Source organism: Manacus vitellinus, unplaced genomic scaffold (genome assembly GCF_001715985.3).
Source record: "Manacus vitellinus isolate BGI_N305 unplaced genomic scaffold, ASM171598v3 scaffold_35_pilon, whole genome shotgun sequence".
NCBI classification, from domain to species: Eukaryota; Metazoa; Chordata; class Aves; order Passeriformes; family Pipridae; genus Manacus; species Manacus vitellinus.
The window spans coordinates 2,037,874-2,063,789 of record NW_021940498.1 but is presented as its reverse complement, the minus strand read 5'-3'; the positions used below and the strand labels follow the sequence as shown (position 1 = coordinate 2,063,789).

The following is a 25,916-nucleotide window of genomic DNA, read 5'->3' as shown; positions in this document are numbered from 1 at the left end:
ACAATAGGTGTGAAATGTGGCAGTGCTCTGAAATGTTTTTCCATGAACATCTGTGGAAAATGTCTTCCTCAGATTCTTTCCATTCGAGGCAGAACTTGCTGGCTGCAAGCAGAGACCTCCTCTCTTCTTTCTCCACTTGCTGTTGCAGAGGGATGTATTTATTCCATTTGGTTAACAATCTGAAATGTTAATGTAAAGGAATTTGTTTGAAATTTCCTGAAATAAAAAAAGTGAAATGTGGATTTTGTCCACTGAATTACATAAGCTAGATTTTGGGATAGGGGCATGGCAAGGAGGAGCCTACTGAGTCATTAGTTTCCAAATATCAAATCAATGGCAGATTGTTCTCTGCAGAATGTATTTTAAGACCAGAGAGGATCTGGTGAATTTTCTGGTATGACCTCATGAATAACATGGATCACTAGACCAATTTTGTAAAACGAATGCCTTCTGTATGTCCAGTAGCTGTAAGCAAAATGAGCTTATTTGAGGGGTGGGGAAGCTGTCTCACATAAAGAATTTAATATTCTTCAGTGCTTATTTTTTGTTTTCCCAGTCTAGAACAGAGGTTCTGCCATTTCTTTCTTTAAAAGGTTGCTCAGCAGTGCGGAAGACAAGAGCAGCTGCCAGTGGTTGTCTTGAAATTTTCTCTTAATTTCATTGCACTGTTTCCACTCCAGTGCATCCTCTCTCCTCCCGAGCTGTTGGTTAATGCATGTGTGCATGGCCTTTTTTTCAGCCTGGAACACACCTATCTTCTGTTCCTTGCTGTCCTTCTGATCCCAGTTTATCAAGACAGCTTCTTGTAAGACTTGTGATCCTACTCACCCACACTGAAAATCTCACTTGTCTTCTGGTCACCTGGAGGTGCTGCTCCAGTGGGAATACCCTGCAAGGGCTGAGCAGTGGGTGGGAGAGGCTGTTGTCTTGGTGTTCACCCTCTGCCTGAGCTGAGCTGGCCAGCAAAGGTGGGAGTCCAATAGCTGGGAACTTGCTTGAGATCAGGGGGGCAGGTCTGGACAGGTATCTCTTTCAAAAGGCTCCATCTGGCCTGCAGCTGCTTTTTAATGCTGAGATACCTGGTCTCTGTGAAATCCACCTGGTTTATCCTGGCATCGTAAACTCTGCTTTGGCATTTGTCCTTTGATTTTCAAACCCTTTCACCATGAACTGGGAAACCAAGGTTAGTGTTTAGGATGTCTTTGCCCACTACACGCTCACAGGGGTTTCCACAGAAGTGACTTCTTTTCCTTTCCCTTGAGGGAAGCAGGGAGTAGGAAGCTTTTAATCTGATGCTGAGAAGTGTGTTATAAGAAAGAACCATTTGGAGCTTGGCTGTGCTCTGAGCTGTCTTCCCTCCGTGCCACTCACCAGCGGGCAGAAAGTTCTGGAGAGGCAAAAATAAAAGAGAACTTCAAGGGAAGCATCTCGATGAAATCTTCAACTCTGGGTTACGTCTGCATGTGAGCTCATTGCACAGCAATGTATTATCACTCCCCTTGGAAGAAGCTGAGATAAACCAAGAGCTGCTGAAATATGAGCTGAGTATTGATGTTGAGCTTGCAATTAAAATGAAATGATGCCCTGCAATGACCCCGAGAGATACTCAATTTCAAGAAAGGCGAATAGAAAGATTCTTAAAGGAAAGAAGCCTTAATCACGGAAATGAATGAAAAGCAGTGCAGTAGAAACTCTTTGGCAAGAAAGGCTGGTGTTTTCCAGCCACTGTTAATGGGCAGGAACGTGCTTTGTCATTGTGTGCCTTTGTGCCTGTGTACATTAATATGTAGCTGGAAGTAGAAACCACAGACTTAACTACTGAGGGCTTCTTCCAGTAACAGCTATTATGAGGCTTGGGGTACAGCTCGTTAGAGAACAGCTTCGTGAAGAATCAGGGAAAGGGCAGGGGTCTGGAGTAGTGTAGGTGAAGAAACTCATTATCTGGAAAAAGGCAGGTCATGGGATTCTCAGTTGAACAGTGAATGATTTGGTGCCAGGGCAGATATGAGTAATATTTTGGAGGATGGACAACTTGTGGGTTGCATCATTTCTTTCCCCCCGTTGTGGTCTGTGGTGCTGTCTGATTGCAAGCAGGGAAGCTGCACGCAGGGATTGTGGCCTCGCTGCCCGGTAATGGACTGGGCACAGGCTTCTTGGCTGGAACAGTCTGCTCTGGGTCTCTATTGTCATCAGGTTACTTGACCTTTCTCTGCTCTGCTCTGCTTGTCTGGGAAATAAAGGTAGCTCATGTCTTTGGGGAGACTACACCTTATTTTTGCAGAGAAGTCCAGGCTAAAATGATACCAAAAAGGCCAAAATGTCACCTAGGACCTAGATAAGTAGGATCTCTTCTGTTATAAATCTGCATCTTAACTGGCTTTTGTTTTATTCTCCCTCCTTCTCCCCCTTTTCTTGGAGACTTAAGTTATTTGGATTACTGAGCAGGGAAGGAAAGCAGGGAGAATGGGGTGACATCAGGTAAATAGGGCTCAGAATTTTTTTTTTTTCAATTTATAAATGCTTAAGTTGAGTAAATTAACTCGATCAACTTGAACTCCTCCTTTCCACCCTGCAGCCTGTTCAGCGTGAGTCTGAGCACAAACTAATAAATCAGTTCTGGTGCAGCTTATAAACACTTTCCTTTCATTTTTAGATATGAAAGAATTAGCAAAAGACTCACCTGAAAACTGTGTCACCTACAGGACTTGGATCCTGGAGTTACCTTCCTGGGTGACAAAAAAATCAACAGTTTGAGCATTGAGATCTGCCATAAGAAGGGACATTCAGAAGAAATTATACAAAAAAAGTTTTGATCCTAGAGCCTGGTTTCTCTTTAAGCATTTCCAGATTTGTATTAGTAAACTTCTAACCTCAATTTCTTCACTTTCTGTTTAAAGTTCTATAATATTTTTCAAGCATTCAGAAGGCAAGAAAAGCTCTGAAAACTCTTTATTCCTGTCTCAACAGCAGATGTTTTTTGATATAAAATTGTTATTACTTTAATAAAGAAGAGAACTTCTTTTAGGGGCTGTATCTAGGATTACATGTGGCCTTACTTACAGTGAGGAAGAGAGGTTTTTGGCTTACTTTAAATCAAAGGTCTCAGCAGAATATGGCACTTTATCATGCTTAGCTCTTACAGTTGGGAATGCTGGTTTGTTTTGTAAATCTGCTCTTTAGTTTCCAGATTATCCGAGGGCATGACTCTTATCTTCAAATCTGAAGTTATTAAAATCCAGTTGTTTCTCGGCTTTCAAACTCAGGAGCAGCTTTCCTGCATTTAACTTTGCTTTGTTCTTGACGAGCTTTGCAGGTCACGCTTGATCTGTCAGCCCTGTGACTGAAACTAAACTCTGGTTTGTTTATTCTCCCGAGTGACCAAGTAAGTGCCAATAACAGTATTTCAACCTGTTAGATGCAGGTGGCAAGGTGACCAAAGCCACATCATCTGTTACCTGCGGAGTTCTGTTTTTCCCAGTGTTAATGTAGCATGAACTGGGATGTCACTGAAGGAGAGTTCATGTCACCTTCCCAACCCTTCCTGTGACACTGGAAGTGCTTGAGCGCGGCGATGCCGAGACCCTGATGGTCAGTGCCATCCATGTCTGCCGGGAGTCGCCTGTTTTACCACACATCTGTGCCTGTAACCTTGGTCTTGAGAATTCTGGGTGTGTTTGGGGCTGCTTTTTGGTTGGTTTGGGTTTTGTTTGTGGTGGGTTGGTTTGTTTGGGTTTTTTTTTTTTTATACTGGAAGGCAGAAACTTTAAGGAAAGCACTTGGGTTTTGTGTGCCAAGCTTTGCTTGGTGGATTCCAGATTCAGGGTCTCTTGAGTACTGAACTGTGGTGGTAACAGGGGACGATGACATGAACCACACCACCAGGATCCACACCCAGATTTTTGTGGCACACCTTAGACCTCTTGGGAGGTCATCAGGAGCCTTGAAAAATGTATCTGGAAGCATCTTGTTTGCTCTGCTGCCCTTCTTTGCCCAGGTGCTTTTCCTGAGTCTGAAGAAAAGCAGAAGTCTAGTTGAATACGGCCATGGTTTTTCTTGTAACCCACTAAAAAACTGATTTGCTGTGGCTTTGTTTGAGATTGGCATGCAGCTCATTCCTGCTTCTCACATCCTGTTGTCAGACAGGTTCAGCTGAAGCTAGAGTATATTGTTTAAGCTGGAGACATAAATCAGGTTAAAAGGACTGGTCACTTAGTGGCTTGGCTTTTTTGGGTTGTTGTTTTTTCTTTGTTTGTTTGTTTTTTGTTGGTTGGGGTTTTTTGGTTGGTTTTGGTTTGGTTTGGTTTTTCGGAACAAAACCAAGACCAGAAGCCTTCTGTAGAGCAGGGTGGCGTGCAGATGACTTTAATGAGGGATTAGAGCCATGCCACCAGCTTCTGTGAATCTTTCCCAAGAGGTGTAGTGATCACAACTCTGACTATTATACCTTCTGGTGGTGAGTAAGGGGATTAAATGGTCAGCTGGTCCAGCTCAGGGCTTACAAAGCTCTGTTGAAAACAGGCTCCTGCCTTTTCAGGTTTTGTAGTGGGGGGAATAAATCTATGAAGATGCTTTATTCTGTCCTTTCGTGCCTGAGGCCTAGGATGTGGGTCATGTGGGCAGAAGGCCTGAGAGACATCCAGAGAAGACATATCCCCCTAGGAAGTTGCAACCACACAGTTTTTAAGACTGAACTAAGAAGCTTTCACTGTAATTAATCTTGCTTAGGAGAGGGAAAAGCACAACCCCTGACACATCTCTTGACTCTTTGTTGAGAGTGATGCCAGGACAGTGATCTCTCCCTTGAGGTACAGATGGTAATTTGCAGGAGATGTACCCTACTAGGGAAATAACCCAAGGGAAAGAACTGTTTGTGTCTCACCAAGGGGAAGCACAATCATGAAATGACAGCGCAGCTGCTGCCCTCCTGCCTTACTGCCCTGGCAGCTTTGACTCCTGTGTGGGAGGCAGGGTAGAGATGTGCTTGGTGACCCAGAACTGAGCAGTGTGTAGGGAGTGCTGCATTTCCATGATACATGGCCTTTCCTGGCTGAGTGACCAAACAAGCTCAGCTTTTACCCTCGTGACTTCCAGTGGCCAGAAGTGCTCCGGCTCCGCTCCGCATTAGTGGTTTGTTGGCATGCCAGGGTTTGAAGGCAGTGTCTGTTGAATGCAGTAGATGTGCCTGGACTTTCAACCCAGAAATAAGACCTGAAGAATCCTGTCTGTCTGTACCCTCTGTCTTTCCTTTTTAACTTGCTGGGGCGGGGGTAAGGTAGCCCATGCTTAGCTAACAAAGTTGGAATCATGCAGTTCATCGCTCTTGCTCAACCCCTCCTGGCTGCCAGCCAGGTCAGAGCCTGTTTGCTGGAGCAGAGCATGCCCTGTATCCCTGACATGTCACCTCACTCACTGCAGGGACTTAGGATAGACCCTGAGCCATGGACAGTATCAGGATTATTATGGTGCTGCTCCGCCTTTGATCAGTGCAGCATGGAGAATGTGCTGGGAATGCAGGGACTTTCCTGGCAGATTTTGACAGTCTCTTTGTTTCTTTTGCTTTGACAGTTCACACACAGCTTGAGACTTCTCTGGTTATAGTTGGCTGGAGTGCCCTGGTCCACGCTGCCTTTAATCCCCTTGGACCTTGAACTTCTGTCTTCACAACTCCAAAGGAAAGGATGGAAAATGTCTTGTTTTATCTGGGGACAAATAATCAAATAGGCTGCAAGGGGAATATAGTTTGGCATGTGTATGTGTAAATGTCAGGAAACAAATTGAATTCACACAGAAAGAATTTGGATAGAGGCTGAGGAAGCAATAGATTAATCTCTGTTCATTTTCCCAGAAAAGGATCCTATCATGCTGAGCTTAACGTGGGGCTGCAGCCTGCTTGTGAACTCAGTACCTGAAGAGCTGAACTTAGTGATCTGTATCCCTTATTTCCTTAAATATATTTTAGCATAAGCATGTAGGAGCCTTGACTCATAGTCCATATGTAACCTCTATTGCATCTCTACCGCTCTTTTATCCTTGCTTGTTGGGGTAACTTTCAGTGTTAATTTTTAGCAGAGAGGTCTTCTAGTGTCAAAATGGGTGCAAAACTCACAGATTATATGTCTATATACTGCCCTTGTGCACAAAGTACAACTGCTTCTGGGGCAGAGCAGAGGGCACATTGTGCCTGGTAGAAATTATGGGGGGAATTTTGAAAGCCAGAGAAATAATTACTGCATTGGAATTGGAATTAATTTCTTAGCGCACTATATCATCTCTGTTGACCAAAACAAACCAGGCTTTTGTAACCTAGAATAGTTTGACCAAAAATTACAGCTCTAGCTTTGTGATACATCCAACCTCAGTTTGGAAATGATGTGCTAAGTGTGTTCAATGTGGTTGAGCTATCAGCATAGCTTTCCACAGAAACCTCCTGAGAGGGCATGGGACAAGTGGGTTGTCTTGGATGATTTCCTTAAATATTCTCCATCAAAAGCATTGTTTGCCACTGATCTGCAATGGATTTGAAATTTAAGGTTCCTGTACTAAAACAGTAGCATGTAAGAGTGGAGGAGAGCAAATCTGCAGCTTTTATTTCCTTCCAAACCACATGTGTGTGCTTGTTGTTGCTGCTGCTGTCCCAGAGGTAGCTGAACCAGGTAATGGAGTCTAGGGGAGGGTAAAAAAGGTTCCTTCTTAATCTGAGTCACATTTTTCATTTTCTGCCCTGTGAACCAGAGAGTACTGGCAATGTTGGAGTATCTGAGGAGTTGTGATTTGGATACTTTTGCACTAGAGATGTAGCTGCTGTCAAAATTCAAGGATGTTTTGGTTTTTGACTTATGTACCTCGGAAACCACACAGCACCATGTTGTCTTGGTGTCTGAGGATTTCACAACAGCCTAAAGGTTTTCATTGATATCATCACCACTCTGCATCTGAAGGAGCTACTGTGCCCTTGGGCTTTGAGACATCCTCTACAGAAGAAACTATCTGTGGCAGAACCTGAAGGAAAACCCACAGAAAAGTATTATCAGATGCACTGCTTGTATTGTCTGTGTTTCAGTTCCACATCTGTATTGTTAAAATGCTGTTTGGCTTTAATTTGGAATTTCTGTTGACAGCCTCACCAAAAAGATACATTCTGGATTAGCCTGAAGACCTGAATTCTCCTGCTCTTAAAGGAGTCACCAGCTCCTTTTGTGCAGGACAGCAGAAAGCAGAGTGGGGCAGCAGCCTCTGTGTCAGGTGACAAGTCTGATGGTTTGGGTGCTTTATCTTAGTACAGGATTTAATGACTAAAAATAACTATTTTACAATAAATAATTGCTTATCCCTCTTTCAGAGCTCTGTCTTCACAAACTGGGAGAGAATACTTCAAAAAACATGCACGAAAGGTGTTGGACACTGAAGAAAAGCCTAATTGTTGTTACTCTTTTCTAGGTCCTGTGTTTAATGTCTCAGTGCATTCTGACAGCCCGACGATCTACCAGGGGGAAGTGGCAGATCTGCTGTGTATCGTCACAATGGAAGGAATGGCACTTGAGCCAGGTATTTCCACAAAATTATTTTACTTGTAACTCACTTGCCTCCACCAGGCAGAGTAGTATCAGCAGTTACAACCCTGTGTCCTTTGAGTGAGGCTGTAGAACTAGATAAATACAGGAGAGTGTGTTTGCTCTACACAGCTCAATTTAAAATGAGGTTGTTTTTTTTTTTCACCTTCTGAGGGGAGAGGGGGAAAAAGTGTTCTTACTGTTAAATCCCCCTCTGCTGTCCATACCAGCTGAGCCCACTGCAGGCAATCTCTGCCTACAACCAGTACATGGGCCATGAAAACTATTCCTGTTCTGTTTAATTGGAAAGGAGGTCCATTGGCAAAACCATTTAGGAGAAAATGGTCATCTGTAAGCAAATCTTAGTCACCTGGCTTCGCACTTCAGAGTGAATTTAAGGCTTAAGGTAAATCTAAAAATCGTAATAATTGACTACTGCAGCCTAAATGCCAAAAATGTTCATTGCCTTCAGAGCTGAGCATCCTTTTTTCTGTGGAAGAAAGAAATACAGTACCTAGTTCCCGTGAAGAGGATAGCAGACACTTTAGAAAGGGATTTTTATGAAAAGCTGAGAAGTTCAGAGAATTGCTCAAAATCTAGCTGCTTGCCAAGCATTGTCTGAGCTTTTCGTCAAAATGCTGTGAGAGCAGCTCTGGTTCTTATACCCAAAATTTTGGGTTTGGAGTGAGTTTAGGGTTTAAGTCCTTATATATATGAATAGAAACATCTTTTTAAAATCTACAAATATGTATGTAAACATAAATATATAAGTGTATATACCTAAATGTAAAGATGTCAGGATTCATGCAAAACTTAAAAGTCTACACGTAAGCCAGTACAAAAGAGGTGCTGTGCAGAAAAAATTACTTCCAATGTAGTAGCTGATGATTTGAAGTACCAGACTTAGTGAAGTCCCATCACTTTGAAATTCCAAGGTGTCTCTTCTACATTAAATTTGAGTGTAGCAGGGAAGCAATTTGCTAGATTGCAGCTGCCTGTGAAAAAATGATAGAAGTCTGTAGATTGTATTATTGAAATGCCTGGTAGGGAAGAAAAGCTGAGTAAACTTTATTGCTGTCAAAAGAGCCATATCCTGGGATACTGGGCACAGAAAGCAGTGTCGTGTGCCTGTACATACACCTCAGTCTGTCCTGAAGTTTCTGCTCAGCAGGAAGCCTCTTCCAAGTCGAGGTGTGCCCAAGCTCTTACAGGTATTGTTGCGAGGCAGTACTCAAAGCAGCTGCCTTCCTTTCCAGAGCAATAATTGCTGGCAGGGAGCAGCTGCTGCTTCTGCTGGTGTTTGACAGCTTAAATAGTGTTGGGGGTTGCCACGTGAAAGAGGCCTCAGCATCCCTGACTCACTTAAAGCTTGAAAACCAGAACACAGGAAGCCCCACCTGAGCATGAGAAAGAATTTCTTTGCCGTGTGGGTGACCGTGCACTGAAACAGGTTGCCCAGAGATCCTGTGGAGTCTCCTCTGAAGAGATTGAGAAGCCATCTGGACACAATCCTGTGTGATGTGTTCTAGGGGACCCTGCTCGAGCAGGGAGGTTGGACCAGATGACCTCCAGTGGTCCCTTCCAGCCTTACCCATTCAGTGAAAAGAGGCTGCTTAGTAACAGTAGGTCTCTCCTGTCAGTGCTTTGGCTGCACTTGGGTTTGTGATGGTTTTGTTTTGTGTTTGGTAGCTTGAGACTGGGAGGAGCACGGACAATATAAGGGTATTAAAGGGATTGAAGTAAAAAAGTGTTGTCTTCAAGGAGCTGCTCATCAGCACAGTTGAGTTCTAATTTGGCAACTTCATAAGGGTTCATGGATGTCTGTTGAATTGACAGATGATGCCTGGAGTTGAAAATACTGCTGTTTCCAGCGGTCATGAGCAGCCAGAGCAGAGTTTTAAATGTCAGCACTGTAATCTGTTCCATAGCTGGGTAACGTCATCTTGGACACGACAGATCTCTGCCTCTGTTTGGGGTTTTTTTTGCCTTTTGGTTTTTTCTTTGTTTGTTTGTTTTGGTTTTGTTTTTTCTTTTACACTCTGTAATGAGGCACAGGCAACAAATACTCCTAGAAGGGGGTAAAGTGTGTCACTGTGGCAGGTTTTGAGGAAACTTTTCAGTCCATGCTCTGAGCTTCTGGTTGCTGGATGAGCAGGATTTGGAACCTAACTAGTCCTATGTGGAGAAATGCAGTCTGGGCCCTTCATATGGGCCTGAAAAGCTGGTCCATTTTCAGTCCTTGCTGGTCCTCTGGATGAGACTGGCAGAAGAGCTGCAGGGAACAGCTGGAATTTAAGTAACAGCTGCAAGGTGTCCAGATTTCCCTTGTCAGTCTGCTTTTTTGGCCTGGGGAGATGGAGGGGACTACAGCAGTGGGCTAATGGAGCAGCTTAGGTAAAAGGCCTTAAGGGCAATGGTAGCAAACAGATGTAGTTCCTCACTAGTAACCTTATTCCCCCATATCCCATCTCTGATCTGTCTCTATGCTGAGTCAGATGAATTTAATTCACAACTGGAATGGAGAACTTGTTTTTTAAATTAGTGCCAAACGTTAGACAGACTGTGGAAGTAACAGGGCTGTCTCATCCCACTGGAGAAATAAGGCATGCTGTCAGGGAAAGCCTCCACCTCATAATCAGATAAACATGGCAAGAGTTGCCAACATCTTCTGGAAAAAAACAGATGACTGCAGTACAGACATGGTCTTTCCATTTGAGAATGCGATGAGAAAGAAGAGCAGAGCAAATGCATTTGACTTTCTTCTGAGGGGCATGATGGCCTTTCAAAGGCCATCTGCTCTTCTGGTGTCAGGCCTGCTAGAAGGCTGTATTTTGGGCTCTCTTGTGAGCAGAGGAGGACCAGGGAGTTTCTAAATGCCCCTCCAAAACACTTTGAACACATTTGGTATGCCAGACAGCTCTGCTCTTGTACACACAGTTACTCAACTATGCAAGCATTAGCTGAGGATTAGTTATGTATGCTTCCTGTAATAAGTTGAGGTGTCAGGTGCCACCTCTTCTCTCTTTGTATGCGCAATCAGAAAACTAAAGTAATTCCAAGGAGCTGAGGAAAAGTTAAATGGCCAATTATCTTTGTCAATGCCATTTTTTTACAGTTAGATCCATCCATTTTTTTTTTCTAGAGGCATCATTTATGGATTGAGCCCTTGTCTGTAGAGGCAACTCACAATACTTTCAGTGTCTGTGTGTACCCACCCTGTGGGAAATTTTCAAAAGGGTAGGAAAGGTTTTGGCGTGACTGCTACATGCTTTAATTTCCTCTGCTTCTTTGAGACCCTGCTGAAATGGAGTGTGTATTACTAAGCTCAGTACATGGCAGCAACTGCTCCATCTAAAGAAGTGCTCCTTTGGCTTGGCAGCTAGGGTTGGTGTTTTGAATTGATATGAGGGGAGTATATGTGTGTCAGGGGGGAATAGTAGTTCTTCTGTGCCCTGAAGATATAAAAGCTGCTTCAGATATTTCTGTTGAATACACATTTTCACAAATGATCTCTCTAGACTTCCCAGATCACCCATTCTTGGGCTGTGTGCTTAGGGATTTAAAAGTATTACTTACTGTGACTGAAAGGAGATGTTTTTTTTTATCTGCTCCAGACAGACTCAGTGGGCACTCTGGAGAATTTAACAAAACCAGCTTGTTTACCTCTTATATAGCTTGAAGTGGTTTGCTCAGCTCTCTAGGAAGCTCTATTCAACCTCATTTAAATGTAGTAAACAAAAAGGGTCTCAAAATTGTGATTCATTACTGTAACAGGATACTGAGAGAGCTCCATTCTAAGCAGTGGAAGTGTATGGTTCCTAAGAGCTGGTCTAGAAATAGGATTCCCTTTTTTGAGGAGTGATTGGCCAGGGAAGCAGCTAAGACCCAGACAGCTTAGTCCTGTGTGTCAAATCGAAATGTGCATAAAGATGTGCTTTACATGTTGATGATCCTCGCTGACTGAGGAGGGGAGGAAGCACAGCACCACCCTTACTCTGCTCACAGAGCTCTGAAGCATCCAGCTCCCAGGGCCTTGTGTTCCTTTAGGAAAGCATCTCCATTGCATGCCCTGGTGGCTCTGAGGTCCTTGATAGCCTTCTGGGCTTGGCACTGGGATGTTTTGCTTTACTGTGGGGCATCTTGTCGAGGTGTCCCATTCTACTTATTGTGTGGTACAGAAAGAACCAGTGAAAGAAACCTTTAAGTGTGAGTGTGGTGCTTGAAGTTGAGTTTTTTGTAGATTTGGCACAAAAATTGTGAGTGTGACTTCTCAACATTGATGCAAGGTGTGTGTGCAATGATACAGATGCTTCTGGGAAGCCTAGTGTGTGACCTGTTTTATGTCAGTAAACCTACATACTTATTCGCACTTGGGAGCTGCTAGGCATGTTCACCTCTGATATTTAGAGAGACCTGATTTATATCCTGGCTTTGCTAAATTTTCCTATGTTTTTATTGCATGAAGCCCAGAGATATATAGAAATGAATCATATGACTTTGCTGTATTAAGCTATTTCAAGGAGGATAGTGACAGAGGACTTGGAGCCAAATCCTCCCTCTGACTGTCTGTAGTGAGTCACTAATTGCACACTGTGTATACTGACTAATAAAATATGTTGGCATAATACTGTTATCCCATGTTGTAATTACAGAAGATAGATACAGCTATTCCAAAATGACAGCACTCATCCCTTGTATATGGAGGGAAGGGAACCTCAAATTGTCTAGGATGCAAAAGAAGGAATTCTTCAAAGTTGCCTGGGAATCTGATGGCTAAATTATTATCATCTTTTAATATCTAAATTTTTTTGCTTAAACCTCTTTTAGCAAGTTTAATGGTGTGTTCAGTGTAATTTGGCTTGGCCTGAAAGGTGTCCATATGCTCCTGCAGTACCTGGAAACCCAAGAGCTAATGGCAGTGCTGATCTTTGGAAGGAATTGGTCATTCCCAACGTGATTGCCTGTGGACCAGTGCTGTTACCGTATTTGGCATAAACAGACATCAGAGATGAAGAGTGGTTTCTATAAACAGAGCTCTCTCTCCAGCAGAGGCCCTGTTTCCCACAGACAGTTGGATGAGTGCACAAAGCAGAGGTCAAAGTTTGATCTTGTTGACTGAGCGTGTTTATGATAATTTTTATTAACTTTGGTTTCAAGGGAAGTGCTTTGAGTGCTTTGCCAAGTAACTAATAGTAGTACTTGTAGTCTGACAGGCAAGAGCGATTGCTGCGAGGGCTGCTGGTCCATGTGACCTGTGCTGAACCCCATGTGGGACTGGGACACCTACTCCTGCTGTAGGGCTGCAAAACAGGCCATGTGCCATCACCCAGAGCACCCGCTCGTGGCAGGCAGGGCAGGAATCTGGCTGAGCTCCCAAAACAGTTTGGCCAGACAGTGTCTCTGGTAGTAACATCTGCTTTCTCATATTTTTGTTTTGTTTCTGAAGATGTGTGTAAAACCAGTGTACCTTAGGAGGGAGTTAATTATATCCCAAACACTGGGTAGGTTTTCTTGTCTGCAGTAAGGAGGAATGTTCTGTGTGGCCAGCTGATGCTATACTTCAAGTAACAGAGCTGAAGACATGCCTTTACTTCACTTTACTTTAAAATATTAAGGTTCCCTTCATTACTGAAGTGTTAGTTTGCCTGATAGAATGTAAAAATTGTCTTCACTTAGATCTGTAAACAATTTGAGTACAACAGTAGGCTTAGGCTTCAATTTTTCCATTATCATGGAGATCAAATGTGAAAGTTTAGAGAAGAGCAAACTCAGACAGAAGACCAGTTATAAATTCAGGTTGCTAATACTGTATTTTTCAGAGATCTCAATTCTAGAAAATGGAGGTTTGATGTATTGCCAGAAATCACTGGGACTCCTTAGGTGTGTGCAGAGGTTAAGTAAGCCCTGTGCACACATTGTACCAGTACCCAAAACTCAGGACAGAAATAGTAACCTCTGTTTCCAGATTGCTAATGTGTCAGGAAGGAAGACCTGCTGAGGAAAGAAGCAGGCTTTCCTGTCTATGCTGTAGGTCATGCCAGGTTTCAGGCTCCGACAGGTGTTGCTGGGCTCATGTTAGCAAAGAATAGCAGTGATTTTTAAAGTAGATACTTAGCTACATCAACCTAATGGGGTTAAGACTGATCTGCTAATAAGATCAATAGGACCTTGCATGAACATAGCTAGCTAGATGTGCTGATGGACTCTGACTACCTGTCAGACATGTTAAAAGTGAAAGGTGATGCAAATATATTGTTTTACAGACTGTGTCCTTGGGTGGTAAAACTCGTACAAGGCACGATGTCTGATGGGTCACAGTAACCCACAACCCTGGGAAAAGAATGTATGAAAGTATCACAGTCAGGCTCTGCTCCTGAATGCTTTGTACTCATGTAGATAATTTTTTGTGCTCTATGCAGAACCTTGTGTATTCATTTAGGCAAACTGTAGGTGTAAGGAGGGGGACTTCAGGAAAGAGCCTTCTGATTTTGTGGTTGTGTAGGCCCTGCATGAAGACAGTGATTGCAAATCACTCTCTGCTAGCAAATACCTAGTGCTTCCACTCCCTTTTCACTGTAGGTTCAGCATAATTATAGAACTTCTTATGATAATAAACCTGCTTGGTAAAAACTTAGATCAGAGTTAAACAGAAATTTTAAAATAGCAGGCAGAAAATCAAGAAATCTCCTCTTTGTCATCTCTGTAGTAAGTCAGTCTTTCTGTGCAACTCCATTCTTCCTGTCAGTGCATTTCTTTGCAGTTCACTACTTGAGTCCTCCTAGAAAGGGCATGTTATGGGGACTCTTTTTTTTTCGGTCTTTTCTTTTTTTTTCCTCTACTGTCAGACCAGTGCTGGCTGTCCTGCTTACAGATTAACTTTTCTGCTGAGAAGTGGCACTATGAATACTTCTCAGAGCTCACCAACATGTCTAAATTCTTCTTTGGCCACCAATGCAGATGATATGTCCTTTGATGTCTCCTGGTTTGCCGTGCGCTCCTTCGCCTTGGACAGAGAGCCCATCTTGCTGGCCTCGCTGGACCGGAGGGGGATCGTGACGCAGAGCAGGAGGAATGGCAGCAGTGACATCAGCCTGGAGAGAATCAGCCCGCTGGAATTCCGGCTCCGTGTGCATGGCTGCGAGGACCATGACTTTGGGAACCACTACTGCATAGTGACCCCGTGGGTGCGATCTGCCACGGGCGTGTGGCAGCGGGAACCCGACATCAGAGCCAAGCCCATCTTCCTGTCTGTGAAAATGGATGGTAAGAGATCGCAACGTGTGCTACTCAATTTGGTTTTAACACCTTATTATGTCTCTCTATGGCAAGTAGTCCCCATAACTACTTTTAAAGGTGCCTCTGGTAATCTCATTAGATTTTTGTTGTCATTTTTCTGTTGTTTGCAATTTCTGATTTGAGGTTTTTCAGAGTGGAAGAATCTGTTCTGCCTCAACAGACGATAGTTGTAAGACTGGAGTGCTTTCTTCCCTGATCATCTCTTGGTGATGTTTTGCATAGCTGGAGCATCTCAGTCAAGGGCATAGTATTCTCTCAAAATGTTAACCCTTCTGCTGCCTGCTGCAGGAAGCCTGGGTTTGCAGATGGGGCGTGATGAATTAGTCACATTGTGGTTGCTGTCAAAGCTGAGAACAGAAAGTCAGAGCTCTGAATCCTTCTTCCCTCTCCTAACGACAAGACATGTTGCTCCCTGCACTTTATGCCTTGTCTGCTTTCCAACCTGAGTTGCAAGTGTTGCTAGACTTCATGAGAAGGAAGTTGCACGCTGGATGCTGCTTTCAGCACATAGCTCAGGAGGGAAATGAATGCAGGAGGGGTTTTGAACCAGATGCTTTCTTCTCGATATTTCCAGGAGAGGTCATTTTTGGAAGTTCCACAAACTTAAAATGAACAAGGAGCTTTTGTTCTCCCTGCTGTGCAGATAACTTTTGTAACCGTATATTCCAAACTCCTTACAGTTCTTACTGTCTTTTAACTGAGCAGTAGGTATTTCCAAATCAAATTTTTTGTTTAGGCACCACCTTTGAAGGTTGATTACACAGGGTAAGTAAATAGTAATTCTGATCATTCAAAGCGTAAAGGAGTCCACTCCTTGCTTTATGAAACATATTACAGAGAATGCAGCCATGCTCTGCCTGCGATGGGGAAACAAGCCAATGATTTTGTTTGGAGAAGTGGGTAACAGGATACCTCTTGGAATGATCTCTACTTTGCTGTCTCACTCCAAGGCTCCTTTGGTGCTTCCAGCCTCTCAGAGGCTTTGAAACTGTAGAGGAAGAATTAGAGTGAAGAGGAAAGGGAGGACAGTAAGAGACCAATTTTTCAAACCTGAGAAGATTGAAATCAAGAAGGAAAATTAGTGCCATTTTCTTCTGAAATAATTAATCTGCCCTGACTGAATAATGTGTGATTTTTCTCCTTTTTCATGCAAGAATAAATGAAGGGGATCTCTGAATTTCTCAGTGATATCTAACGACTTTGCCTTCCTTTTTCAGTTCTGAATGCTTTCAAGTATCCCCTGTTGATTGGCATTGGTCTGGCCACTGTCATTGGACTCTTATCCTGCCTTATTGGCTACTGCAGCTCCCGTTGGTGCTGCAAGAAGGAAGTGCAGGAAACGCGGCGAGAGCGTCGCCGGCTGATGTCGATGGAGATGGACTGAGCGTGGGAGCAGGACACACACTTGCATTTCGGGAGAGACTCACAGGGCTCTTGGATTGTGTTGAGACACTTGCTCGCAGGCCCAGACAAGACAGTGCATTTGCTCTGATTTCAACCTGGACCTCAAGCTTCTCCTTGTTACACATCATGTCCTGAGAACAATCAGGCCATATTTAGCAACTTGGGAGTTCTCCTTTTCCAGCAGCACTTTCTGCATAGGGATCATGTCCTTCTAATGTGCAAACTGTTGAGCCTTCTTTCAGCAGGGCCCTGTGACAAAATTCATTAAGGTTTTGTTTGTTTGTTCGTTGGTTTTATTCCCCCCCCCCCTTGTTCCTGTATGAAAGCATGGTGGGCAGGATGATGAATGGGAAGGAGGCTGGTGTTAGACTTTCATTGTATGAACTGATCTACTTTTCCCCTTTATCCCCATCACAACATCCTGTTCCCTTTCTCTGTCCACCTTGGTATCTCACAGGCTTCTCTGTGCTGGGTTGAAGGCTGGAGAAGTTTCCTGTGCTGGAACCATCATGAGGCTGTTTCGGCAAAGAATTGGTTTATGGTTGTCAGTTGCCTTCTCTTCCCTGGCTTTCCAAGAGGTTTCAGTTAATCCTGAAACATAGCTTGCCTGGTGGAGGTCTTTGAGGCATTTTTAAAAATCTCTTATTTTCAGTGCTCAAAGTTCTTAGCTGTGGTGAATAGGGGCTAACTTGGCAATCCTGAAGAGTCAATCCTCAGACAAGCATTTGATGGATATCTGCCTATGGCCACCTTCTCCCCTACCCTTCCACCTTCTCTTCTGCCCACTACAGCTGCTCACATTGTGCCTGAGACCCTGTTCTGCTTGTGGCAGGGGGGCACATGGGTATCCAGGGACAAGGCTCAGCCTTCTGCTGGCCTCAGCAGAGAGGTGAGAGACCTTGGCCCACTGGTGATGGTATGACTTGGGAATAAAATAAGAGATGGATCTTTATCTGCAGTTGGTCACGTTTAGAGAAGACTTGTAAACTATGTATTACCAAATGCACAGACCAAACCCCAATGCTGCTTCTGCCAGTCCCTCGATGGTAACCCTTGAACCTTGTGAGAACAGAGATCTGCAGTAGCTGCAGTGCAGCTCAGGGTAGGAATAGGAGCAAACTCAAGAGGGCAGCAAGAATCCTTCAGGTTTCAACAGTCCTGGCCTTGAGCGTGGGCCTGCAGCAGGGCTTTCCCCACGGGCTTGAGACCTATTCCTCGGTGCTACAGTGCAGAAGTCCTGCTTTGGTCTTCCACATATACTGACCTGGCTCCTGAGTGGGAGCAATATCTTTTCCAGGCAGTTCTGTCTTCCCAGCACAGCTGGTGCTTTAAGCAATAAAGGTCAGAATAAGGATACTGTGTATAAACAAACGAGGAAGTAGGGCTGCTCCACAACCTGCTGTCACAGCCAGGGTTTGGCTTGCATCAAGAAGGGTGAGAGATGCAGAGTTGAGGCCAGGGCTCAATCCTTTCCAGATTTTTTTGAGATGAGAGATGCTAAAGAAGAGCATCCATGGAAGGTAGTGGCTGTGGTGTGCTGTTGCCAGTCTAGACATTAGGGTACTACTAGACAATCTGCTTCACTAATAACTCATCCCACTGCATATTCCAGGGGAGCTGCAGGTCTAGTATGTGGGCTGTGAAGGTTTTTTGTGGTAAGTTTTCTTTGTTTGTGTTTTTTTCCCTTGTCTAGCACTGTGACTTTTGTTCTGAGGCTGACGTGAGGGTGTTTTCCAGAAGGCTGTTCTGCATCCAGCATGTGAACACACATGCAGCCCCATATGTGTGTATAGAGTATTCACAGAGGTGTCCAGTGATTTTTGGAAGCTGAACGTGAAACATTTTCAAAATGGACTTGATTTGCAGAGCTGAGGCTTGCAACTTGCTGTTTGACTCTTTAAGGCTTTTCACGTAGCATTCCAAAACTGGGATATGCAAAACCTGTGAACCTCTGAAAGACTTAGGCCTGAATGTTCATAGCAACTTTTTCCTTCTGGCCTGATGTTTTTCTTTGTGGAAGAGCTTTGAAAAGGGCAATGTTTCAGGCAGACGTAGCTGCCTTTCCTGAAGAGCAGGGCAGAAGTACTCTCAAGCTTCCACTGTGAAAGCCCAGAAATCTGTAGCAGTGCTTTAAAAAGGGAGTTCAGGAAAGGATTCACTCACATGTTATTTTTGACACCAAGAATTTTCCTTCCTCTCCTGTTTGCTGTAATAAAATCTTGGTTTTTCCCTTGGATCTTATGCAACACCATTCTGATGTTTGGGATGCTGGCTGATCCAGCAGCTTCTTTCCTGCATTAACATCTGCTTTCTTCACAGAAGGCCTGTGGCATTGGGGCATCTGGGGGGGGTGGGTGGTAGTGGTGGTGAAGTTCCAAGCACAGCATCAGTCACTTTTTATCCTGACAGACTGACTCCTTGTGTATATGCTCTTGGTTAGGTCTTAGGGAGAGAGGTTCGTGACCGCAATGCAATAATTAGGGAACAGATGAGCAGGGAACAACCAACTCTTCCCAAACACACAACATAGCACACTTCCTCCCTGCTGGAAAAAACTCAGGGTTATTTTGGTCAGGGCTCCCTGCTTCTCTAGTGAAAGGTCCCCATGTCCTTATGCTGACCTTCCTTCATGGCCTGTAACAAACCATCTTTGTCACTCCAAGTAAAGGAAGTTTGCCACTAACTTCTGTTGCTGACAGCCCCTTGGAAGGCAATGCTGCATCCCATTCCACCCTGTATTTGCTGTAGTTGGGAGGCTAGAAGCTGAGGGGCTAGACCTAGCCCCCAGGTTTCCTTCTACTTGTGCCAATTTTGTATTATCCCCTTTTTTAAAAATAGAGCATGAATCTTCTCTCTAATGAAAAAAATCTAGGCCACTTTTCATGTTTTTTATTATTATTATTATTATTATTTCCTGTGTGACCAGGGTGTGTGTGAGTGGAGGTGTGTGTGCATCTGGTTGTGTATTAAACCTGCAGAGTATCAGAAGAATAAGCTGCCTGAGGTGCAGTACAAGCATCCATATCCTCCCTGCTGCAACCTGTGGTATTGTCAAAGTATCCTAAGGGCTCACATTGATCTTCCTCTGTTTGCATTGCCACATCTCCTGGTTAAGCTGGTAAATTCCTCCAGGCACTTGGAATTTCAATCCAGGACAACCTTGAACATCATAAAGCAGAAGGACAAGATATTTTCTTTCTTTCGTTTTAATTTCAAAGTTACAAAATAAAGTTTTGGGCACAATTCTGGAATGCAGGTACTGAATAGTTTTAACAATGCTGTGTAAAATGTTTCTTTTTATGTTTAAAATAAAGAGCGAACCTTTTTGATTATGTCTGTGCTGTGGGTCTGAATATTTGAGCTATATTTGAGTTCTTTCCCTGTACCTTGCATGTGTGCAGACACTTGTTGAAGGTATAAAATGTAAACCGTGCAGTCCTGATTCCAGCACTGTTTACCCTGTAAAATAAGCATGAGCCCTATTTTACAGTAAGTTTTAAATATTTGCCTACACTTCTGAGATGAATTGGGAAGCAGAATTGTTTTCTGAGTCTATTGTGTTTCTTCCCCACTGTAAGTCAGCCTTTTTGTTGTGAGAGTTTTCTTTTGATTAGCTAGGGCCAGGAGTCACAGTTGGGAGTGTTATGTTTAATATCTGCTGTAAAACCTGGGCATTAGATGTTGAGTCTTCGTTGAAACCCTTCGTGAGGCTTCTGGTTTCCAAGGTACCAGGAGCAAAATCAATATTGTTGGAAGTAAATTTCCTGCTTGCTTTGCCAATGGCTGAATTTAGGATTTTTTTTTTTTATTTTTATTTTAACCCCCAGCAACCATGCAAGGACACCATGATCATACAACAAGGAGGTGATTTGCTGTTGTGGTTTAACCCCAGCTGGCAGTCAAGCCCCAGGCAGCCCCTCGCTCGTTCCCCCACCTGCAGGATCGGGGAGAGAATCGGAAAACTGGAAGTGAAAATACGTGTGTGATGAGGTAAAGGCAGCTTAACAGGGAAAGCACAAGCCATGCACTCAAGCAAAGCAAAGCAAGGAATTCATAAACTGCTTCCCATGGGCAGGCAGGTGTTCAGCCATCCCCAGGAGAGCAGGGCTCCGTCACGCGTAACGGTGACTGGGGAAGACAAATGCCATTGCTCTGAATGTTTCCCCCCCTTCCTCCTTCTTCCTCCAGCTTTATATGCTGAGCACGATGCCATCTGGTATAGGATATCCCTGGGGTCGGTTGGAGTCACCTGTCCTGGCTGTGTCCCCCCCCAACTCCTTGTGCCCCCCTCGCCCACTCACTGGTGGGCTGGGGTGAGAGGCATAAAAGGCACTGGCTCTGTGTAAGCCCTGCCCAGCAGTAAGAAAAACACTCCTGCACTATCAACACTGTTTTGAGCACAAATCTAAAACATAGCCCCACACTAGCTACTGTGAAGAAAATTAACTTTATTCCATCCAAAACCAGCACACTTGCTTTCCAACATGAAGTTGTTTGAGGCAGAAATGTTTTTGGGAGGCCAAGCCAGGCTTTGGCAAGGTGAGTTTGTGTTCAAAGTGGTGCAGAGTGGTTGGCAGCAAAGTGTGTACCTTTGGCTTCCTTCTAGGTGGTGGTGTCACTGCTGGCAGGGAAAGGTGTCCTCTGCAGAGTGAGCTTACAGGAAGCTGGGAGGTGGCACCAAGCTGTAAGTCCTTAAGGAGTGGCAGGGACTGTCAGCCAAGCTAGAGAACTGTCATAAATGGTCTGTGGTCCCTCAACAGAGCCTTTGTCAGCTGCAGATGTTTAACACATACAGAAGTAATGAGTGGTATGCTTGTGGGACAGCAGTTTTTTTAGCTGTGCAGGTCACAGCTTTCTTGGTAAGTTTGGATTAGCTCTGTGAAATCCTCTTGCCCCCACCCCTTGGGATGACCTGGGTCCTGGTACTGTTCTTGTAAACGTGCTAGAATTTTATCATAAAGAAAGAAAGCCAAAAAACTGAAGTCTGGAGATAAAAAGGGGATACTGGCAAGTAACTGCCTGGGTGTTGCAGTGAATGATGGAAGTTATCAAGTCTTTAGCATCACCTTGTACCTGCTGTGGCTCAGCTCAGCTACCTGCTGGTAGAGGCATCCAGCTGCCTGCTGCCATAAGGGCAGTCTGAAAAGCACTTCTGTGCCAGAGCCCAGAGTTGAGTTGCTTCTGTAACACCAGGCTCAGGCAATGTGCTTGGCTGTACTTGTTCTACGACAGAGCCTGGTGGGGCTGCGATAGCTCTGGCTGAGTGCCCTGCTTGGGTCAGGGCCAGTCCCAAAGCCTTCGCCGGGGCTGAAGCTGACTGGTGTCGTGTGGGATGCATGAGAAGACATGCCTCTTCTTTGTCCTGTGAAGGCAAAGCCCAGTCTTGCAAATCTTCCAAGGAAAGGTGTGGCTTTTGCCTTTTCAGTGGGACTTTCCACGCCTCTATGGTTGCAGGGGGCTGAGGTCTGCACAGCAGCTATCAGGACAGATGCTGTTTCAAGAAAGAGACTTTATCAACTGATTGAAGCTGTGGGATGTGCTAATTAAAGACAAAGCTACTGCTCATTCTTGTGCCAGGCAAATACACCCTAAATGCAGTGTGTAGCCTTCTATTGGACAGCCCTTTGCCAGGGACCTCCTTCTGTTACTGAGGAAAATTGCATTGTACTGTAGCAGATGAGTGATACTGAGAGCTCCAGGGGAATGCCTGGGTTGTTGAAACCAGGTTCTGTGGATGTCCAGGTCCTTCAGAAGAGCTGCCATAGAGACAAGCTGTTCTCTTCCCTGGCAGCTGAGTTGCATTCCACAAAGTGCCTGAAGTGTAAGAGCATGTCTGCTTCCACCTCTGCCAAGGGGGTAGAAAGGCAGGACTTTCCAAGGCAGACTTTGTGAAACAAGTTAGTGTTGTATTGTACTTTGTTCATGTGGCATTTTCTATACTCCAGCATGTACTGGGCCTTATACCAGACCACAGACTTAGTCTGGGCATACTTCTGTCTTCAGAAGTGAATAAAGAAGCTGCAGATAGATGGACATGAAATTCTATTTCTTTTTGGCAACTTAACCTGGCTAATGCCCTCTGATTCCTTGTTTGTATGATCCTGACAATGATTTGACATATTCAGTGGATGGTAAGGATTGCCAAAGGCCCCAAGTTCCTGGAAGTTTCTGAAGAGTAGGGCGAGAGAGAAGGGAGGATGGTTCTAGAGCTCTTCTGGCAGAGCTACCAGTATGAGTGTACCAGTTACTGGGCATCTGAGAACCCACAGAGATGTCCTACAGCAGGACTGGTGTTGCCTTTGTAGCTCTTGTTGCCTCTGTGCTGACTTCAGCTCTGCAAAGACCCTGGCGTGTGGTGTGCAGCAGCTGGGATGCTGGGAATGTGGTAAGCAGGGAAAATATCCAAGCTGCTTAGCATCTGCCTGCATGTATCACAGCTGTGTGCAGCTACAGCCAAATGCAGGTTCTGAATGCAAGTACAGTAGTGCTAACCTCCCCTTTGGTGTTCAGGTACATCCTCTTTCTCTCCCCAAACTTGTTTGCCCAATTCACTTTGCCGTATTCTTCCCTCTGCCTTCCCTCTTTTGTTTCCCATTGTTCCCTTCAGGGCTCTCTTCTTGCCTGTGTCTCTCTGCATCTCTAAATGACAATGGTCTTTTGTGGTCATCTCTCTGGGGGAGAGTGGGGGTAAATTGCTGTGGTATGTTTTTGAATCATCTGCTGAGACCCCAGGCAGCAGAACTCCAGCCCAACGCCCACCGCAGATCAGCCGCAAGTCTCTTTCCTCATGAGGACCCCAGACAATATGCAAGGAAAGTAAGCATTTATGGTGGGGAAATGATTCCAAAGAGACATTCAGATTCCCTTTGTCAAAGCAGAAGGGACAGATTTTCTTTCTAAGAAAGATGGTTTTAGCTTTCTTTCTCCAGCTGCTTGCTATCACAACACAAATTCTGCTCCATGTCTGTGCGTTCCAGACAAGCAACCACTGTGATGAACATTTTCATTTTTCAGTATGACAATGATGTGATTCATCATTTACACCCAGGCTGGCTAACCTGGACTTGAGAAACAGGTAATTAAAGAATGTAATTTATCTGAGCTACTTGAGACATGCATTTTAGAGTAAGAACCTGAAGGTACCCACTTCTCACCATTAGCTGTACAGAAAAGCACAGCTCACCTAAGATATGGGAATTAGGCAAGATAAATGTGTGAAAGTACTGGACAGACAAGGTAGGGGCTTAAGAGAAATGAGCTAATGGCAGCTCCCTCTAGTGATGGGCTGGGGAGGAGGGAGGAAGCCACAGCAGGGAGCTGTAGTCATCATTTAACCAAGAGACAGACGATGGATCCTCAAGTTCCCTCTAAACATAACTTATATTTCTGTGAAAACAGTTCCAGGATGGATTTTGACCTCGATTTTGTTACTTCTATAACACATCTGCATAAGAGTAGTCCTCAGGTGAGTTATCAGCATGGATCCAATCTGCTCTAATTGTGGCTTTATCCTTGTGCAGGCTCCTACTCTCCAGCCAGGCAGCTTTTCTGCCGTGTGGCTGTTGGAGTCAACCATGGCTCATGCTGAGGTCCCCGCTGTGTTATCCACAGTGTCCAGTCTCTCTGAAGGTGTCTCTTCTGGCAGCTGTACCAACAGTCAGTGACCTGGCTTTTTGGAGTATTTAGAACAAAATCGTTGCCATCAGGTAAAGAAAAGGATAATGTATCTTTCTACTCTATTGTGGTTTTGTCTTTCTTCCACAGGGACAGACCTTACCAGCTATTTTTTGTCACTGCCCACTCTCTCCCCCTACCCCCATCACTGGAGGCTGACAAGCACAACCTCTTCCTCTAGCTCAGAGATGTCCATCTCTGATATTTCAGGGAGAGCCCCTTCATCTCTGAGTGTTCAGACTGGCAGAAGTATGCATTTCATTAGAAATAAGACGTTAAGGTCCTTTTGAAGTTGAAGGCTTTTCCTGTAGCCTTTCAGGTCTGTGCTGAGATGTCCTTGCCTTATGCCATTATCTTTTTCTTTCTCTCTTCTTTCTGTCTCCCACGGTTCCCTGCATGGATGAATGCAGGAAAGGTCTTTTCAGAAAAGGTCCATAAAGGTCTTTTGTAAGTTGCTATTCATTAAATTCCCCTTCCTGGACCTGACACAGTGCTAACAAGATTTCTCTCAGGACCCTTGGGCATGGCATTGCTGTGTTTAAACCCTCCCTTACCTTGTGTCACTGGTGGCACCAGTGTGTTGCCTGAGTGTCACCTCATCCCAGCTCGACTGAGACCCACATTTCAGGGGTGAGAGATGTTCTCCAAGTCTCTGGGATTAGCAGGGGAGGTGCTGCAGGCACTCTCAGGTGGAAGGTGTCAGGCAAAAGTAAGATAACTGCTGCTGTGTTGCAGCACTGAGCACGTACTTTATCAAGCCCTTCAGTGACAACATTGAAGGAGGAGTTGCTTTCACACTGAGACTGACAATCTGACCACAAAGAAGTGAGATCTAGTGTGTACATTTGCAACTCTTGCTGCCATCTCTGTTTAATCAAAGCTGTGTACCCTGCAGGCTTTCCCTGGAGTTCACTGCAGCTCCTGCCTTTCGTTTGAAGGGAATTTGTTTGGCTCAGAGTAAATATAACTTAGCCTTTCTGTGACTATAGTCAAGATATCCTTCTTTAGTGCAAATGGAGGGTACCAGCAGCAATGGCATCAGTGCTGTCTACACCGTGTTCTGCTCTTGGGATACTTGTATGGCAATGAGAGCAATGTGAGGTGGTCCTGTGCAGAGGGCTCTACCCAAACCTAATGAGGGTGAAAAGGTGGCATATAGGAACATAGCATTTACTATGTGGCCAGGTACAGCTCTCTGGTAGCTAAACACACCCAGACCACTAATCAGCATGTTAATACTACATTTTGGGTCAAGACTCCTCTTGGCAACTCCTCAGGCCCCAAGCTGACTTTGTTCAGACACCTGCGTATGGGTGCTTGGAGAGAAAATTTGTATTCACAGATGAAGGATGCATTAGGAGCTTCAAGAGGAACTGAAGCTGGCAGTTCTGGGATTTTGAAAAGGGCTGTTTTGGCTCTTCTGTTGGACCTTGCAAAACTGCTGCTATTTGCGTGATCTCGGAGGAGTGGGAAAGAGGGAGTTCCCTTGGGGAGATGAGCAAAGGCTTTGATGCTGTAAGTGTGGTTCTGCCATTGCCACCTTGCTTTATCACTTCAGGAGCATAGCTCTGTATTGCTCCCATGTTGTTGGCAGTGCTGGGCTGGCCACGCTCCTCTGGTGCAGACAGTGCTTTAGTGTCCTGGTTGGTGAGGATGGGACTTTCTGCCTATGTAGGTGGTGGGGTTTCCCCCATCAGCCCTTGTGCTGCTCCATGGGACCTCCAGCCTCTTCCTCTTCAGCCCCAGCCCCACAGTTGCCTGCCTACAGCTCCTGGATGCTCTGCTCACTGCAGCAGCTTCAGGGCAGGGAAGAAAATCCATATGCTATCAGATTCACACCACTGCCATTGGAGGGAGGCATGTGCTTCCTGAAGGGCCTTTGGAGACTCTCTGCCCACCTCTAGGACTGGGAAGCACATTTTTGTGCATATTCTACTCAGGTTTGTTAGGAGAGCAGCTCCCTACTGCAGCCACTGGTGCAGTGGGTTTTGG

At 44.8% G+C, this 25,916-nt stretch overlaps 1 protein-coding gene across 1 annotated transcript in view; it reads left to right on the top strand.

The window, feature by feature from the left end:
* The window catches only part of PTGFRN (prostaglandin F2 receptor inhibitor), a gene marked incomplete at its 5' end in the record, with an annotated part of 38,695 nt that extends 19,113 nt beyond the window's left edge, over positions 1-19,582 (top strand). Inside the window, 3 exons of the mRNA XM_018077033.2 lie at positions 7,438-7,545; positions 14,508-14,813; positions 16,064-19,582. Coding sequence (XP_017932522.1) covers positions 7,438-7,545; positions 14,508-14,813; positions 16,064-16,230 — 581 coding nt within the window. The remainder of the gene's footprint in view (positions 1-7,437; positions 7,546-14,507; positions 14,814-16,063) is intronic.
* Between the last annotated feature and the right edge of the window lie 6,334 nt (positions 19,583-25,916).